The 19,990-nt window shown below is 44.2% G+C and overlaps 1 protein-coding gene and 1 long non-coding RNA gene across 4 annotated transcripts in view; one reads left to right on the top strand and one right to left on the bottom strand.

The window, feature by feature from the left end:
• The window catches only part of LOC308410389 (partitioning defective 3 homolog B-like), a 238,090-nt gene that overhangs the window by 18,286 nt on the left and 199,814 nt on the right, over nt 1-19,990 (bottom strand). For 2 of the 3 annotated variants that reach the window (XM_080903688.1, XM_080903689.1), the window contains exon 23: nt 3,545-3,621. The exons of the other annotated variant lie outside the window; for it this stretch is intronic. In XM_080903688.1, the coding sequence (XP_080759814.1) occupies nt 3,545-3,621 (77 nt within the window). The remainder of the gene's footprint in view (nt 1-3,544; nt 3,622-19,990) is intronic. 3 annotated transcript variants of the gene reach the window in all.
• Nucleotides 10,685-19,507, top strand: LOC308410391. The gene is made up of 3 exons (XR_013974178.1): nt 10,685-11,374; nt 18,944-19,011; nt 19,096-19,507. It is a non-coding gene; the product is annotated as an uncharacterized lncRNA (long non-coding RNA).

The raw sequence follows: 19,990 nt of genomic DNA, 5'->3' as shown, positions 1-19,990 counted from the left end.
GCATAAGTGCCTAAGTCATTGACTTAGTCAAATGACTTAGGCAATTATGCTATGAAGCTAACGATATACAAAATACCCCGAGCAGCCTCCCCTCCTATTTCAAGCAGTGACATTTGCTGACAGCTTGTTTGGTAAAGTGTTTGCGCTTTAGGCAGGGAAACATCATCCACTGCTGGGTCATGTTTTAATTTTAGAGCCATCAAAATCCTGTCTAACAGCGCACGCACGCACACATTGACATAATGTACTCAGTGCTCCGGCTGACTGATGTTCAGTCACACATACAGTACCTTTATAAGCAGCCGCTCTGCTCTCTGGACTCTACCCACACATGCACACAGGTATACAGGAATGCAGACATTAGATACACACAGCCTGTCAGCTATTTCTGGGACAGTCGCAAAATAATATGTTTTCGTAAGGTCAGCAGCAAGGATGCAGTTTCCAAACATGATCTCGGCCTCTCTAGACGCTGAAATATCTTTAAAGTTAAGTGACAGCAGAGGAAGAAGTGCAGACGGAGAGGCTGAGGCAGAGAATCACACCTCTATCTGACTTAAACCTCTGAAAGGGGAAACGTTTTCAGGTTGACTTCAAATATGAGAGGTTTAATATACAATATTGGAAATCTTTCATGAGAGACCTGGAAGAGCAAGGGGTGATTCACACGAATGTAAAAGGCCAACTGATTAGCCATAATCAGTGACCGATCAACAAGCCTGTGATAATATGGCTCTCTTTAGCTTGTGTGTAGCTAACTGCATGTAGCAACATGACACATAAATCAGTAGAAATCAGTGTAAAATCTAATGCTTGTCTATGGTTTCTTTATATTTTCTAATCCCACAGTAGTAGCTGGTACTCTGCTGGGGTCTGCCAGAGCAACTGCACGCTTGATTTATATAGCGCCACCTACCTGCAGCAAAGCTAATCGCTACCTGAGCACGGAAAGGACAACACTGCTGTGCATGTGCAACTCTGCACTCAGCAGGAGACACGAGGGACAGTTTATTTATCTGTCACTGCAGCATGAAGACAAACTAATGTATACCGAGCACAGCTGAACTCATACACACAGTGATGTAGTCCATGGATATAAGAGGGACGGGTAAAAACGAATAAAGGCTCAGGCACACTAGGGTAAAAGAAGACCCACTCCGTGCAGCTTGGAAAAACGGGTGGCTTTTTGGAGTCGGTGACTGATTGCGAGTGGTTGCAGCAGCCGCTTTTGATTACAAGGCAACTGCTCGGGTCACAGATTAGAGAAGGATTCAGATTCAAATCATACAACCAGGTTAACATCGATGAGCGTGTCTCGTCTACGACGCGCCTCTGTGACTCGGTTCAACTGGTTTTACTCCCATATGAAAGCGAGGGATCTGAGCACCTGTGCTGCCGTCCTGCAACAACTACGTCACAATTTCTGGAGGAATTTCTGAATCTCAGCTCTACGAGGTCCTGGCTGGATGCAACACGTGCAATATTGTGCAGCTTCGTTGCAGTAATTCACTGTCTTATCACACACAGACTGCATCTAACTGCCACTTTGAGCCCCAGCCAACTTCACTGCACACAGTCACAATAACGTTGGCTGCGCTGCGATGTCCAAACCCTGCTGTGACTCTTAATCCCTGCTTTTCAATGTGTGACGGAACTGACCAGAAACAGCAGGTTAATTAACAGCTGGGGCTTCTGTTTTTTTACTTTATCTGCTCAAAACACTAGAAACTGATCATTTATGTTTCTTTAAAAAAATGTAGATGTATGTAGCAATTCTTTACTTAACAGGTTGGACCAATTTCCAGATGTATTTTTATCACATGAGTCACTGTAAGGTTTCTCAAAAGCCCCAGGTCCTCGCTGTAGTTCGTCTGATGCAGTAATCCGTCAAACGGTCTTGGGATCGTTACCACGCTGAAAGCTGGAACACTGTTGGAGCCATTCCCATGAAAAGTATCTCGCAGCCTCTTACAAACATGATGCGTACGTGTAAAATTGGCGCAGTATTTACGGATTACGGCGCATGTGTGCGAGTGCAAACGGAGATGGGGTGTACTGTATGTGAGTGAGTGTGTGTCCAGTTTCCCAAGGCTTTTTCAGATACCACAGCCAGACCTCAAAACTATCATCACTGTTCTCGCCTCCATCTGCCAAAGTCATCACCCACACACACACACACACACACACACACACACACACACACACACACACACACACACACACACACACACACACACACACACACACAGAAGAGGTGTGAAATAGCCATCCTGCAGTATTTTAACAGGGGTGGGAGCCCGACTATAAACGCTCTAAACTTCTGTCATTCCACTTAGCTTACCTCGTCTCTCTCGCTCTTTCTCTGACTAACATCCCCCCACGAACATTTGTTGGTCTGCTGAGGTGTCGTAGTCAGAGGCTAGAAGGAGCTACTAACAACTAGTCTGTGTTTTTACTGCCAAAGTTTACACTTTCATTTTCACTTTAAAAAAAAAGTTTTATATTTAGAGATGAGGTTATGATACACTGATACCCAGCCTGCTAAAACACATTACTGCAGCGCTGTTCCTCTCGGGAAAGCAATGAGAAAAAATGACACTGAATAAAGTACGTGTGGATGAGTAAGACATCAGACATGAGCGGGAGGGGAGGGAGAAGGTCCCGGGAGGGGAGAGTCTGGGGAAAAATAAAATGTTAAGATAGCGAAGGAGCGAAGAAAGAGGGGAGAATTAAAGCTGAGGCCTTCCTGAAAGAGAAAGCGGCAAATAAAAAATAAGATGCTGAAAACCGGTAGTGACTGATGATAGCCGGAGAATGTAGTTTAGCTGTGATTGTGTTTCACATTGAGGTTAACGTGTTTAAATAGCCAGCGAACAGCTGCGCCTTCGTACATGCTCCCAGCAAATTATACTTTTGCACAACTGCGGCCTTCCAGGGGCAGCAGGATATCTGAGTGAATCAGAAAACACATAATGAGAAATAAATGGAAATAATCTTTCAAGAATTGATGAATATACTCGGGGAGCTGCTATTGTTCTTGCTGTTGGCTAATGTTAGCAATATTTCATGCTGTCCAGGGAGCAAAACAACAAAATGCAGAGTAATATAATAAAGCACAGTTGAGTGTTTATGTTTCCCTGTTTTAAACGTGAGCAAAGTTTTCTGCGGCCAGAAGGAAAACTGAAGTCTAACACTTCAGGTCGCTAATAACACACAAAACTATTTTCTTAAATCTTCTTAAAATTTAATGTGAAATTTCATAAAAAGCTGTAGAAGTGGCCCAACAGCTAGCTCACTAAACCCCCGACACATCGCAGGCTCTCGAAAAGCCTCCGAGCACATGCTGAAGTAACAGCAGTTTGAAGGGGGAGCAGATCGGTTTCCAAGCCTGTACACAGCTTGTTTTCCCAGGGGAAGGGGGAAGGTGAGGTCCTGGCTGAGGCACAGCCCCCAGAGACGAATGGCTTAATTACAGGAAGAGAAAAGAAGGACAGCAGAACACGCAGCAGTGATGTTCATACAAATGAAGGAGAAGATGCTGTACCTCGGTAAGGAGGCATACTGGCGTTCCACCTCTTCATAGCGTGGTGTCAGACGGTGATCTGCCCCTCTGCCCGGCACCTGGCGAACAAAAGCAAACGGGTGGCAAAGCCTTCAGTGACCAAGTCTGGATATCGTTCATGTAAAACTGGCAGGAGTCTTTCCTTACATACAACTAAACTGCGAGTCTAAGCATGTGCAAAGCGCACTTTCTTTGCATGTGTGTGTGTTTGTGACACAGGGGTAATTTAGGATCGACAAAGGCCAGTTATTAGGGATTTAGAGTTTCGGTCTTCTGAGGTTTTCGGGGGGTGGGAGGGAGGTCTCCATCCTAGATTAGGTTACTTCAAAACAGGATGGAGTTGTCTAGCTCATGCACACGCACACACAGTCAAAATCACACACAGTCGCGTCTCATCTCCATACTGGGGAAAAAAAGGAAAAAGCTTAAGTCAAGCTGCTGACAGTTCAATCTCCTGTTTCCTCATCTCACTGGCTCTCTCTGTAACTCGCACATCTCATTTTTTCTTCCGCCACTTATTCCCATTCCTCTATTTTTGCCTGTTAACCACACACACACACACACACACACACACACACACACACACACACACACACACCTTCAGAGATTATCCCAGTCTATTCTGTGGGTATATTCCAGCTGCCGGGGCGCTCCTAAAACGAGCCGACTAAACCCCAAAAGTCCACACACACACACACACACACACACACACACACACACACACACACACACACACACACACACACGCACGCACGCACACGCACACACACACGCCGGTTATTCATATCTTGTGAGGACATCTTATTGACATAATGCTTTCCCAAGCCCCAAACCATGAAAATGAATGCCTAACCCTGACCCTAAACCAAACCATGACCTAATTGTAACACTGACACTTGAGTCTCAAAAATATATTCAAACTTGTGGGGGACCAGGATTTTGGTCCCCATATGGGCTGTTTGTTCCCACAAGTATAGTAAACTTTCAAGTTTTGGCTCCCACAAAGATATTAACACACACACACACACACACACACACACACACACACACACACACACACACACACACACACACACACACACACACACACACACACACACACACACACACGTTGGTTATTTATATCTTGTGGGGACATTTAGCTGACATAATATTTCCCTAGCCCCTTACCCTAACCATCAGAAATAAATGCCTAACCCTGACCCTTACCCTGAACCTAACCATAACCCAATTGTAACCCTGACACTAAAACCACATTTTGAGTCTCAAAAACGCCTTCAAACTTGTGGGTCCCCATTAGGGCTGTTGGTCCCCACAAGTATAGTAAACTTCCAATTTTTGGTCCCCACAAAGATATGAATACACACTCACACACAACCATATGCACTTGGTCTCCGTCAGCAGCCTGGATGCTGTTGTGTGAGGTAAGAAAGCGTTTAGCATTAATAAAAAGAAGGAGCTCCTCCTGTGTGTGTAATGTTGAACATGTCGTCTAAATCACCTTCACCCCTGTAAAATTCAGCTTTTGTGAATAATTCACATTTCCATTGGATAAAATTGCGTAACCCGTAACCATTACTGCGCCGCTGACGAGACATTACTGTACATCATGTGCACATTTTGAAGCCATAATATTTTGTTACAGTAGGGTGTACAGCCCGTTCCCACACAGTGAAAGAACGAATAAGAGGCTTTATACCAAAAACAGCATAACAGAATGAGGGTGAATTAAATGTGTACGTCCCAAGTGATGGAGACAAAAGGTTTTATAGAAAACTAGGTTCTTCTTTTCTCCTCGTGGAGCCCAGAATTAGATATTACAGACCGCAGCCTTTTCTTCTTTTTCTCTGCCTCTCTTCTTTCTGCATTCCAGGGAATGATGCCAGAAGGCATATAAAACAGATTTGCTGGCCCGGCTTTCTTTTTGAACACCTGTCTTTATAGCTTCAATATCTCAGGTAGAGAGACAGCGGGATATTAAGAGGGAATAGAGAGGTGGAGCAAAAGAATGAAAAGGCATTAGGAGGAGAAGAAAGGTGGAAAGAGAGATAGAGCGAATGAGAAGTAAATGAGTTAGAGAGTAGGCAAGTGTGATATAGAGAGGGGGAGTGATATTATGAAGCCATTGAGCGGTGGCGAAAGGGGAGGGGGCCGAGATGAGAGGTGAATTATAAAACAAGGGAGCGAATGGGGTGAAGATGAGGGCGACAGACTGGAGAGGTGAAAGGGATATTAAAGACACGATTTAAACAAGACGTTAAAGAGGAAACTAGAGACAGGTGAGGGTGAAACACTGCATCAGCTCCTGGAGGCTGAGGTGAGAGATGAGTAAGGGAGAGGAAAAAGGGCACGGTCATGGAGTGGAAGCAAACTTCTACAAAGGTGGTATTATTACTGTTATTATTATTATTTATAAATCAAATGAAAACACCAGAGTGTCCATCTCCCAGTGCCAGAGTATAACTGGCCACAGTGTTGAATTAGAAAATAACTCTAATATCCATTAAAGACAACAGGCTGAGCTCCATTCACCAAGCTGTCTGCTGGGCTTCAGTCACTCACGCAGCAGAGTCAAAGCTTCCTAACTTCATCTATTTCAGGTGAGCTGGATGCTGAGACTGCGTTTGCTGTCTGCACCATCTTCTTTTCTCCTTTAATGCAGTTACTGGATGAATGATATGGTGTGCTGTGAGGTTCATTCTACAAATGGCCCATGTGAGAACTCTGTGCTCCACTTTTGGAGAATCAACTTCCTTTACTTTACTTATCTGTAATTAGCAACCCAGCCACAAACACATGGTGCACTCCCAGTGCCGGTCCCAAGCTGGAGTTGTGTCACCCAGAGTGAAATCTTTGCCAAATCAAACATGTGGATCATAAAGAACGACACTTCAATACCAGATAGGTCAGGACCCGGGTTAACAACGACCACTTCTGGTGCTGTGAGCCAAACGAGTGCCGGAGGAAACGCTGCTACTGTGGACTGAAGTTAACAGAAGAGAAAAAAGGAAGATGTGGTGGGAGTGAGTGAGAAGGAAAAGCAGGAGGTTGGAGATGAGAGTGGATGATGAAGATGGAGCTGCCAGGCTGGAGGAAAACATCACAGAGGAGGACAAGGAGCGGGTTGGCGTGACAGGAAGACAGACTGAGGTGGAGGCAGATCTGCTGTGGCGACCTCTAAAGGGAGGTCACCACAGCAGATCGGCTGAAAGAGGAAGACTAATCTCTAATTAGCATGCATGTGTGAACCAATACAGTCTATGGATGCAGCCGTAGCAACCAGGTACCGCGGTCACCTGTGCCATGCATGAAAGATGCTGCCTCGATTGCAAAGAGGCGCGACTACTCTTCACCAAAACTGTGAAAAATGCAATAAATAAAAAAGCAAACTTGGCCGTTTACTGTTCTCCTTTTTAAGCTGTTGTTGAATTTGTGACCTTTTATTACAAATTAAAAGCTTCGCCTTGAAACTGTAACCAACACATTTCAGCCGTGTCTTTGATACAAACTACGGGTAACCGTGGCAACTGTGTAGCAACTACAGTAATCATAAGGAGGGTCGCCCGCTGGTCTCCGGGCCTGTGTGGCTGAGGGAGGAGGTGGAAAGCTACCAAAATATGCTTATAACAGCAAATCTGACAGAGAAAGAAGAGCCCGGAGTTAGTTTGTGAACTGACTCACTGGAAAAGACTAAAGCTGTCAGTATTAGTGTGTCTGTGACTGTAAGACACAGAAAGCTAGACGTTAGTAGACAACTGTGACAAGACTGCAGGGCAAACACTACGACAGCTGAGGTAGTGTAACACACTGTACACACCTCTATTCCCCCCCCACACACACACACAACGTTTTCCACACACAAACAAAACATGCACAATCTTTCTCTTCCAGCACAGCTTCTGTGTAATGTAATCTCTCACATGCACGCAGCCAAACACACACCCTTCCTTCCTCTGAAGGAGCGCGCACACATTTAAACACACTCCCTCTCACTCGTGGAGGGCTGTGGCAGGAGTGGAGCGCACTGGTTGGGGTAATGGTCTAGCGAAAAACCATTTCACGGCATAGCGAGCAGAGGAGAGGCAGAGAGGAGTGCGCGGAAATCAAGCAGAAGAGACTGATACAGAAGGGAGAGGGAGAAGACACACACACACACACACACACACACTGAGAGAGAGACAAGGGCTCATCTCTCTCTTTTTAACAGACCCTTCAATCTACCCATAAAACACACCACCCAATCACTTTCAGCACTGACACACCCTCACAGACTTCTTCCTTCTATCTCCCTTTTCCACACACACACACACACACACACACACACACACACACACACACACACACACACACACACACACACACACACACACACACACACACACACACACACACACACACACCATCTCTTTACTCGAGCTGTCTCGAGGATTTCAGAGGGATTTAGATCGACGTGGAGTATTTGGTAGATGCATCTGCTTAAACGAGTCCACTTAGTCCAAATGTGAAGTGTCTCTTTCTTCCCCCTCGTGTTATCTTCTTCTAAACTCCTTCATCACCGGCCCCACATCAGACTTTTTACAACCCCCCCCCCATCCGTGCTCACCATTCCCTCCCTGTCCACACCTCATCTTTCATTAACTGTTCCCCTTAAGTGAAATAAAGTGGACCTGTGAGTACAGATAGATCCCATCCAAACTCTTAAGCTCTTTCCTCCTACTGCAGCCTACATCTGGCTCCTACTCTTTTTATAATACAGCCATCATTTCTCAACTTATCAACTCTTTTCTTCTAACTTGAAACCTGCTTTTGCTAGAACGTGTCTGTATCTGGAGCCACATGTCTTTCTTTAACTTCCACTGTCATTTTCTCCTTCTGTAAATCAATAGACAAAGATTTTACTCCCTTTTTGTCTTCTGTCCACTCCCCACTCTGACTCCCACCCCTGCAGAAATCGATGAATAAGGGAGGCTGGTTCTAATCCGTATCAGTCATATCGTTCTGCTCAGCCAGCACTTTCGGCTGACTCAATTAAAACACAGCTCTCTGTGCCTCCTCTCTCTGTCACAGCCGCTAAGCCTAGTGCGTGCACACATCTGTATGTTGGAGTGTCTGTGAGAGAGCTATCCCCCTGATGTGCATCATGCCATGTTAATGACGTCTCTGGTGAATTCACGCATTAAAAATGTGTCTGAACTTAAACTCCTGTTTTCACTGTTTACACATCAGCTTTTTAATGAGGAAACATAACACGAGCCAGAGATTCCCACAACACTCCCATCACGACACAAAATGTTCAACGATTACCTTCTTTCTGTCTTCCTTTGTTCATACTTAAGACCAGGATCTGCTATTATTCTGTGAGTTAGCCAAACTAGAAAAACCCTTCTTGGCTGGTATTTAGTACATGTGCTAACCTGTGCCTGGACTAACAGCTAGTGAGACTGCCTCACTGCCTGTCCATATGGCATTTCTGGGTTTGGAGAAAATCTTTGGAAAATACTGCATAAGCTCATCTGACAAGCCTACAGCGTCCCTGAAGTCTACGTCCAATGGGTCCAACTGTTCTACCGCAATGTCAGCAGCCTCATACAGACCCAGCAGGGGCCTCTTGCACCATCCACATTGGGATCCATCATGGATCAGCCCTTTTACCACTGCACTCCATGCACCGCTTGTACCCAGGAACAGGCGACCGCCAGCTGCCCCATCAAGAGTTCAAATATCTTAGATGGAGTTCCAGAAATATGAGCAGCACCATCAAGTCAAGTCAGCTCAATGTCCACTCGCCCAAAGTCAAAGATTTACAAAATCTCCACAGAGCTGAGTGCTGGCCAGCAGCAGGGAAGCTGGCTCTCCACTCGATGGAAATACACCGCGCTGCACCATTTGCAGATAAGATGCACGAATGAACGCCACCCAGAAGAAGGCGCTAATCGTTGGAAGCCGTGCAGACGGATGTGCAGCGGACCCTGTGTTTACCTGGGATCAGCTGTAGCCAGATTCAGCTGTCAATGAGAAAACTTGGGCATCCCTTTAAGCAGGATCAACTGGAAATGAATGCGATTAAAAACATGTTACCTTTCCCTCAAAAAATATGGTATCCATACAAAGCCAACAACACTCGGCTCACTTTTTGAAATCTTTTAGGATCCCTCCAGCTTTCGCTCAGGTGTGATGGTGTTATTTCCAGCACGACATGACTAAATATATCCATTAGTTTGCACAGAGGAGGACACAATCACACATCATGTCCTCTGTAATTTATGCTTCTGATTTTTAAATAGCACCCTACACAAAGACATCTTTTTAAAAAATAATCTTTGCATCAGTCTGTAATTTTTTTCTTTCCATTTTCTTTTGAAACTCAAATTAAATCGAGTTCGTTCCGTGCCATTCCCGGCTCCGTGTAATGACCTGTGATTGCCATCCACTATCACTCGGGTGGTAAAATGGGCCGTTCGCCTTTCCTCCCTCCACCCTCTATCCATCCACGCATGCTTCCCTCTGTTCATTCAGAGCTGTTCTCCATCACACCATTCCCGTTTTTTATTTATTCAGTAAATCTCCATTTGTTCATTTAATACTGTATACCGTCCTCCCTCCGTCCATTTACCCGTCCATTCATTCTAGAGAAAGCAGTAATTGCGGCTGCTGGCAAAAAGCCATCCGTTTTCTCAGGCTAATTACTACAGCCTCTTAACAAAGTAGCACTAAAGGAAAGAGTCGACAAGCACACTCACGAGACCGCGCCTGTTCACATTCACAGGCAAGTGAATGCGAGCAGGCGTGCACACGCACAAATAAGTATTCAAATTAGGTCCTGGCGTAGTTCATCATTCTTCTAATATGTTGACCTCACAGGAGACACTGCACAGAGCCAGAGTCAGCTGCATTAAAGCAAATCGTATTCAAACGGCACGAAATGTTCTCTGAAGACTGGCTGAGCTTATAGCTCTTAACCTGGATTACTTTGGATATTAAAGAGACATTTGTGGAAATGTCCTGATTTGGTTACACTTCTAAGAAATAAACAGCAAACACACATCCCAGCTGCGATCCGGCTCAGACTGCAGACTGCATGTTAAGCCATCGATTAGGGACTCGTGACCAGTGTTGGTCAAGTTACTTGAAAAAAGTAATCAGTAACTAATTACTGATTACTTCCCCAAAAAAGTAATCCCGTTACTTTACTGATTACTTATTTTCAAAAGTAATTAATTACTTAGTTACTTTTTAAAAACACGATTTACAACCTGAAGAGGTGATAAAGCGATAGATCTTTCAGCCCAATTCTACTTTTTCTGCATAATCCATCATACAAAATGTAATCAGATGGAAAAGTCTCTTTTTAAAACTTGTTTTATTAGTTTTAATCTTTTAACTTTATGCATCAAGCAAAAATTTAACTATCTGCAACATTCTCTGACTGGAAGAAATTAGTTTAACATTTAAACCTATTTTCTGCACATTCCAGCACATAAAATAAAATATTTTTTGTGTTTACACTCAGTCTTTCAAATAGATGCAAGTAAAACACAGCAGAAAATAAATAAAGTCAAAGACTCAGCGGTCCTGTTGCTCTATTTTCACCTGTAAAGCAGGAGTGGGGCAGGCGGAGGTTTACCCTGGTGCAGGTGTGCCACGGTCAGTGGAAGAATCCGTGAGTTTCTCTGTGAGTTTCCCATTACGTCGTAGCTACTCGGTGCTTGTTGGGAGTTTAGGGGTTTTTTCGCTGTAAAAAGAAGTTTTCTTCCCACGCACAGCGGACACTAATGTTTTTGTCACTTTTTATGGAATCAAACTCAAAGTAAGGTCAGTACTTCCACGCTTTAAACGCTGCACGCTCATACTCTCTCTGCACTCGATATATGATCCATTGTTGATCTGCACACAGCTGTTGTCATGAACGTCGCACTCGCTTACGTCACTGTCATGAGACACTTTTTTCTTTCTGTCTGACTCTAATGGGGACCAAACTTTATATCATGAACATCACGCTGTGTTCAATTAGTCTTAAAACCAGCGACTGAGTGTTTAAGAAGCAGAATGCAAATTCTGCTGAGTCACTGCTATTGATCACCAGCCGCAGGAAGCCTCCTGCAGACGCACACTGGTCACTTTGTGTTATTGGGCTTTAAAATCTCGCCGGACTTTGCAGGGTGTGAGCGACAGCCGAAAGCGAGAGGGTGACAGACAACAAATCTGAAAGTCTCAGACTCAACTGCAACCAAGGCGGAGGAAGATAGCGAGAGAATAAAATAATCAGGGCAAATGCGCTTATTTGTTTACAACACCAAAGACGCGCCAAGCATCTTTATTCTCAGACCTCTTCCTACTGAAATGTCAGCAATGCACTAGAATAAAGCGCTAAGAATTAAGACTGGAGCACAGTTAAATGTCACAGCGCTGTTGAGCCTCTGGTACAATTAAGACACAGAAGGTCAATTTTCCCCAAAGCTCACAGCTTAGAGCGCCTTCGCCAATACAGCTATTAATACTACTTAATGCAAATCATCCCGTTTATGTGGTGTAGGTGCATAAACGGGATGGAGGAGACGGCATTTGATTTGCGCGCGTGTTTGTATGCATATCAGTACTTAGACCCATCAATCACATTAAAACCTCTTCTCGTTAAATGGCATTTAAAAGTTATCAAGCTGGTGGCATCCCAGCAAACTTTCAGCAGGCACAAAGCAACACGCACACGAACGCACAGGCAGACAGGGCACAAATACAACTCCTGCCAACACTGACGGGAACCTACAAAGAAGTGGTCTTTCATAGACATGAATTATTGGATTTTAGTTCTGGTACAGTTTATGATGGCGGGACGTAATCAACCGTCTCCCCAAACAGATCAAAACCTTACCCAGCTTATAATTTGCCCATCCTTCAAATTCATCTTCATGTGCACTTCTGGACCAAGCTGCTACTTTCTGGTTACCTCATGCAGGACTCTGCCCTGGACGTTCTCCAGTGTGTGAAAGGTGTGATGAGAGGAGATTGTGTTGGTGTAACTCATTCACTCGCTTTTTAATTGGACAGCTGTTTTTCCTGAACAGGAAATGAGTCCACGTTATGTATTTTTGTAAAGAATAGAGTAAGAATGCACACAGACAAAAACACACACCTGCACAAACTTAATGACAAGAAGAAAAAAAGAAACTGAAATAGGAGCTTTTTCAGTTCAACATGCAGCTATTTCTGTGGGTTTGTGTGTATTTAGGAGAAGAAGCCGAGGAAAGTGAGGATGGATACAGAAGAGAGCGAGAGAAGGGAAGCAGTGTGTGTGTGTGTGTGTGTGTGTGATGGAGAGAGATGAGGATAAATAAATGATAGTAAGAGGGAAGGTAAGGCGATAGCAGAGAGGATAGGATTAGTCTCTGCTGCAGAGCCTTTGGAGAAATTCACATAAAACACTCACATACACAGAATATTCATGCATGTGTGTGTGTGTGTGTGTGTGTGTGTGTGTGTGTGTGTGTGTGTGTGTGTGTACCATACGCGTGCACACCCATGCAATGAAATAGATACATACTATATATACTTTAATAAAAAAATAATAGCTAGAAGTGCCACACACATTTATCCTGTCCTTAGTGTTCTTAACAGTTAAGCTCGTCCTTGAAAGTGCAAGGTGGGGAGTCGATAAGAGAGCAGAAAGAGAGGAAGGGAGAGTGGAGGGCGATGCCATATACACAGGGACAGAGACAAGGATGAGGAGATGAGGAGCCTACAAAGTTAAGGGAGATAATTTGGTTTCCTTTAAGCCCCCCTCCTTGCCACCCAGATAGAATATCCCTCTACCTCTACTCCCCACTCTCCTTCTGCGTCTCCTCCTCTCTGCTCAAACTTCCCGACTTAAAGAAAGTTCCCCTTTGAGGATTAGCGGGAACAAAGGAAGGTGAATTCCAAGGAAGACTAAGAGAGTGGAAGCACGGGGGAGTGAAAAAAGGTAGGGGTTAAAGGGGAAACAATTTACCTGACGGAGAAGTGCGAATGATGGGAGCGAGGAGAAGCCGGAGACAGTAAAGATGAGAGCAGAGGAAATTTTTACCTGCGCTGCCGTTTTTTTACAATGTCAGTGCCTTAGGTAGGAAAATCTCTGCTGGCTGTGTGTTTGTGGATTTTCATATTATTTATTTATTTCTCCATGATATCAGGAGCAAGACTTAGCATAAGAGCATAAGCACATAAGAGCAGCACAGGCATATTTCTGCTGTGTGCGAGAGAGAACCTGAATACAGGGCTGGAAATACGCCTGTGTGTGTGTGTGTGTGTGTGTGTGTGTGTGTGTGTGTGTGTGTGTGTGTGTGTGTGTGTGTGTGTGTGTGTGTGCGATTATGATTGTGTGACAGTGGCAGCAGGTGGCCACAGTGGCAGGTTAGATGGAGTTGTAATAGGATGAAAGTGGCACTTTTTCTTTCTGCCTCTCGCACACGCTCAGTTCGTCTTTCAGATGATTGGTTCCAGTCGCACGGTGATGGCCATGAAGTCTGTCAGCTCCTTCTGATTTTTCTAATGTTTTTCTTTTTCATTCTAATTCCATGAAAATTCTGACCTCTTCACACTTCCTCTGTCATCGTGCTACATTTCTTTCTCATCGTCTTTGTTTCCCTTTAATTTCTGTTCACATGCCTGCCCATCCATCCAGCCATCCACCCATCCATCCATCGAAACAATAAATTAAAATGTGATGAGATTTTGAGATCTTTTGAAATTAATCACTTTAATCTTTTTAGTTAAAGTGATGAAATCTTTGAAATCCTTAAGCATGAAAGTGTTTCACTGATATGTGTTCATTGTAATCAGGTACTCACAGTTTGCCGTTTTCATACGTGGTCTGTTTATGTGCACATCTGATCTGTATGAGTGAGCACACGCAGACGGGTGAATATGGACAAAGAAGTGTGGAGAATGGGGGCAATATTTGCTTTTGTGCTGGACGACATGCTTGAGATGGAGGCAGGAATCCACTTTTATTTGAGACTGTGGAGCTGAATCCATGAACAGATATGTACGAACAAACAGGCAGAGGAAGGGGTGACTTGTTCTTTCTGAGAGTCTTAGGCGTGCAAATTCACATAACTCTTAAGTATTTAAACCTTAAGACCTTTCTGACCTATGACCCCAGAGAACCGTTCTCTTTTCTAAAAGCCAATTTCCTGCAGAAACTGAGTAAGACACAATTTTAAGTCTACTAGAGCTCTGCCCACTTCTCATGGCCTCAGGATTGGGCTCATGAGAGGAGAGGACGATCCTTTATTTTCCAGGCACTTCCCTGGATATTGTCCACTTGAAATTCTTAAAATTCAGACAAAGACATGAAAAACATCACAGAACACTTTTCAATTTGTCTGAAAGCTCCGACCCTGCTGAAAGGTCACATATTACTCTCAGTACAAGAAAAGTCATCCATCAAACAGCAGAAACAGAGACGGCTGTGCAGACTGACCAGGATGTAGCTCGAGTCCAGGTGTAGCTGATGGGGGATGGGCAGAGACAGGACTAGATAAAGTAGGACATGTGGGAAAGATCGAGAAATGTAAGGAGAGAGCGAGACGGGGATTAGAAACCCCCTTAAAGCAGCGACTTAATTTCCTGGCTAATGTGGCTATGATTATCTCCTGGGTGGGAATGGGACTTTTGATGTCTTGGGACCGGACTAATCCTTGGCGGCTAACCTCCACCTCTCATTTCCTCTGGATTAGCTTACTCTGCTACTTAATAAAAAAGTTGAAGGTAGGTCAATATTAACCTGTGTGGGAGGGAAAAGGATTGTGTTTCTCTAACTTTGGAGAAGGGAAAAATGACATTAGTCATTTGTTTGCAATCACCTACAGTGTGTTTATGTTTCCTAAGAGCTCCTGTGACTTTGTGAATAACACGTTCTCTCTGAAGAACATGTGTGGAAGCAGCAGGACGTTACAGTGAAACCTTGAAGGGAGAATAGCAGACCAAGTCAATGATAAATTAGTTGTAAATTAATAAATGAAAACGAGGAGGTCACTCAGATTACGACGAGCATGAAGACACACTGGAATGTTACTGAGTTTACAGTCAGTACTTATGGGGACTGAGCCGTGTTAGGTTTAACCAGGAATAGTCCAAAAACACCAGAACTTTCTTAACCGTGATTCCCGTGGTACACTATGTAAAACGTGTGGTGCAAACACTGTTGTGCACTAAATAACGACTGCTGTGTTTGACATGCTAGCTGCAGAACTTTGAGATGTGTACTCTCCGGCTGGCAACTGGTTGCCGGAGGTTGCTGGGAATTTTGTTGGTGCAAAAACCTCCTTATGATCGTTTCGGTCACATGCAGATTGAAGTGGACAGTCACAGTTTACATAGAATATGCAGACCCCGGCCATTCACTACTCCGGTGTGTTACTTCACAGTGGATGGCGAGTAGTTTGCAGACAAGTTGCAGACAAATCTTCCACACAAACTACAACCGAGCGCTCCAACCTGCTAGCCGCCAAAGCAAACACAAGTTTTTGGTACAGCACCATATACTGTTTGCATCCAAATTCAGTCCAGCAACCTCCAGCAACCACTTGCCAACTTGTTGCTGACTATATAGGTTTCCTCGGTGACCTGTGGTTAGTAGGACAACCCATGCATGGGGCTTTAGCAATCGCAACTTGCTGGGGACAACCCGTTTTTCCCCCTTAATGGCTGGTGGTTGCCAGATAGTTGCAGACTGGTCTCTAGGCCTGTGTGACTGTTAGCTAGCTAACGTCTCCATCTGTACTGATGATGGGCCTTGTGACTGCGACACTACTGATGCTGGGCTATTCCCTTCAGCTCTGCAGCCAAGACGACAAATTTTATCAGTCGGCTTTCTGACTGTTTGACACCGTCTGTTATTGTTGTGGTGTTGTCGTAAAATCAGCTGCACTCTGCAACTAAACACAGTCTTTCAGCCAAGCTACAGCACTAGGGTCATAATCATTCCCTAACCTCTACCATGTACTTTTACTCTATAAACATAACCACAGCATGGCCACAGAGATGGCCATTAAAATAAAAATAAACTTCAATCTGATGAAGGTCCTCACAGCACAGATTTGTTTCATACAAAGACAGTAAAACAGGCCTCCTGTTGCTGGTCTCGACTTGGCATAAGACTAAACAGACACACACACACACACACACACACGCACACATGATTGTGCTTGTCATGGTAACCAGTTGGCTGTAACTCGCAGTCGGACTGATAAATTGGTGAAACTGAAGGTGACTCAGTGCGTCCAACAATTTAGGGCCTCATGATTGAGGGTTATTTGCAAATTCGCACAAGGACTGCGAGGACTTTTACGTAACCAAAAAGCTGCAAATTAACAAAGATTTTTTGTCTTCAGAAAATCTGTTGCCAAATTTTGTCCAACCATCTACTGCAGATCCTTTTTTTCTCATATCAGGCTTTACTCAAGAGAGAAAGCCTCAAGTGTTGCCAGGTTATCATCCGATCTGACCAATGACATGTCACTTGACCCTTCTCTTGGCCAATGCCCTGTCTCCAACAACCGGCTGGGCCCCAGCTGGCCAATTAGCTTGGCTCTTAGTGTGGAGCTCGGCCAATGAAAAGCCCCAGGAGACTTGTGTTCATCTGAACTCACAGATGGGAGGACAGAGAGGAAGAGGGAGTACGGGTGAGTGTGTGTGAGCGAGAGGGTGTCGGGGTCTTGGCCTGAATTCCCAAACACTATTGAGACATCTTCACTGAAGAGGCTGGCTAGCTTTGAGTTAACAGTTGGAAACAAAGCTCTCCATAAAAGGGACCAATGGGAGAATTTAAAAGCTGATAAAAGAGAGCAAAAGAAAACCCAACGGCTAACCTGCTACGCGCCATATTTATCTTTAATACCTGTGAGTTCTCAGGAAAAGCTAACATGGTTAAAATGTTGCCAATTAAAAAACGTAAGCTTAAGCTTTTAAGCTTACAGTAAAGCTTATTGATATTATGGATGAGTTACACAGCACAGAGGCTCCAACTCGTACTCCTCTCTTTTTGTCGACCTCTGCTACACTTTAAATAGAGAAAAAGGATCTTTAAGCAGTCCATGTTTAACTATAAATTACACCTGATTTAATGAAGAGCTCTTTAAAGTGAAATGAACTGTGAAAAGTATTCAGTGAGAAGGCATAAATGTTACTGAGGTGAAAAAAATATGAGCGAGCTGGATGGAGGTGGCGTGATGTGCAGAGGAGAGGGGGATTTCCTCTGCCTCAGTGCTTCCACTGATTTGGAGGGAAAATTGTAACAGTCTGCCTATTTTTAATCACAAAAAGAAGAAGTGAAACTGTAAAATGTAAAATAACACGTATCGTAGCGTTAAAGTAGCCGACAGGCAGGAAAAGGCCTGTTTATGTCCCTCTCCCTGCTGTCTTTCAGCTTCTCAGTGTGACTTCAAGTTGACAACCCATCTCTCACTCGCTGCCTCAGCCTCTGCTGTCAGCACTTGAGTCTTTTACCTGTTCTCCTTGTGAAACTCTGACTTTTACTACTGTATGCCCGCTCTCTTCCTCTCCACACATCTCTTGGTATTTGTTATCTATCAAATGACTCACCATATTTCAGCATCAGATATTTCTCTCAGAAGCTCTAAGAAGCTCAAGAGCTGCACGCTGCTTCAGGAATCACACATCAAACACACAAACACACACACACTTTAACTCTGCTTGCTCACAGTTTGACAAAAAGTGCGTACACGGCACGCACACAGGTGCACGTGTGACACGCAGAGGTGTGTATGTCCTCGATAACACAGCTGAGCCAACAACGAAGAAAAAAACGCGCGCGCACGCGAACAAACACACACTCACACACAATTTGGCTATCTGTCCTGTCCATAGTGCAGTGGCCAGTGGTGATAACACTCTCCACTGGACCAAAACCCATCGCTCTTTACACACACGCACCTCGTCCAGGCTCTGTGAGCTGGGCTGCACATTTGCCTGCTGGCATCTTTCTTGAAATCCTCAATGAAAGTTGTGAGAGCAAAGCAGAAAGTTGATAACGCGCCATCAACACACAAGAGCCGCACACGAAATACCTGCACACACGTGCACGAGCATAGAAGAATGTCACCGCCGTACAAACCATGCAAACTGCTCTGTTCCAGCAAAGACGACTTTGCCGCTGCGTTTGCACGCGAGGATCTTATTCTTCATTAAAAATGGGAAATTCCCAAATGTGGGCACGTGTTTGAGCCCACATCTGATTAAAGCACGAGAGCCTACGATGGTGAAGGCGGCGACAAAGGCTACAGCGGGACGTCCCCGTGTGAAAACATTACACTCATTATTTACCTGCTGCTGGTTGTAACAGTTTATTATTCTGTAGATTCTCTTTGTTTTTTCCAACTGTATCAGGATTTCAGGAAAAACATGGAGAAACGTGTCGACATGCTGAGCAGTGAGGCTGCTGTGAATCACTGAAGGTAAATGTTGACTGTGAACTGATTTTGAATACTGTCAGTTGATTGTACGCTGAAGGAAATTTAATGGCTGTGCTTCTATTACAGGTGATGGTTTTGCAAAAATTGGGACAAACATTTTCCAAGACCATAATTTAACTCTGTGGGAGCGCTGCGCCTGCTGCAGATGACCATATAAATATACAGTTACACAGTACTGTACTATTCCATGATTGTTGTCATTGTTTTGCACTTTTTGCTACTATTTATATGCAATTTATTCCTACAATTTTATCTTTTGAACACCTACAGAGCTGCAATGTGCTGCATAACAATGGAAATACAGATGTGTTCTATTGGATTCTACTGTATCCCTACAAATCAGTTTTTTAGTGATTACACGTAAGAAAATGAGACAATGCATAATTGGCTCTGTTTAATATTGTGTGTTAAAAAGAACTAATTTTATTTCATTTTACTAGCAAAAACCTGTCTTACAGGTGGTTTTTATCAGCCCTGTGATAATATATGCAAAAATCCAAAGAACTGGTATTTATAATAAATCTGTTTTAAAAACATAGATGTTCATAATTCCTGGATGCGCTCATACTAAGTTTTGTTGTGATTGGCCCACCCGTTCAGGAGGAAATCATTACATCATTATAGTTAGAGGTTGAAAGAACAGCGCCACAAACACAGACTTGCAGTGTTTTGTTCCTCTGAGGCTGAGAACGCCACAGCTTATGGTCGTACCACCCTGACCACGCCCGATCTCGTCTGAGCTCAGATGCTAAGCAGGGTGCAGCCGGTTAGGAGTTGGATGGGAGAGTGCCTGGGAATACCAGGAGGCAGAGCGGGTCATTCAGTCTAAGTATCCCGAGTGTGAATGTGTACGACTGTTTAACAGGAAGCACTTAGGTGTAGAAAAAAAGTGCTTGTGTGAATTAGAGATGCATGTTCGAGTAGAGCAGAAAAGCTCTACATAAGAACCATTTACCATTCA

Source organism: Rhamphochromis sp. 'chilingali', assembly GCF_963969265.1.
Source record: "Rhamphochromis sp. 'chilingali' genome assembly, chromosome: 14".
Classification (NCBI taxonomy): Eukaryota; Metazoa; Chordata; class Actinopteri; order Cichliformes; family Cichlidae; genus Rhamphochromis; species Rhamphochromis sp. 'chilingali'.
The sequence above is the reverse complement of the archived record's forward strand: the minus strand, read 5'-3'. Positions and strand labels throughout refer to the sequence as shown.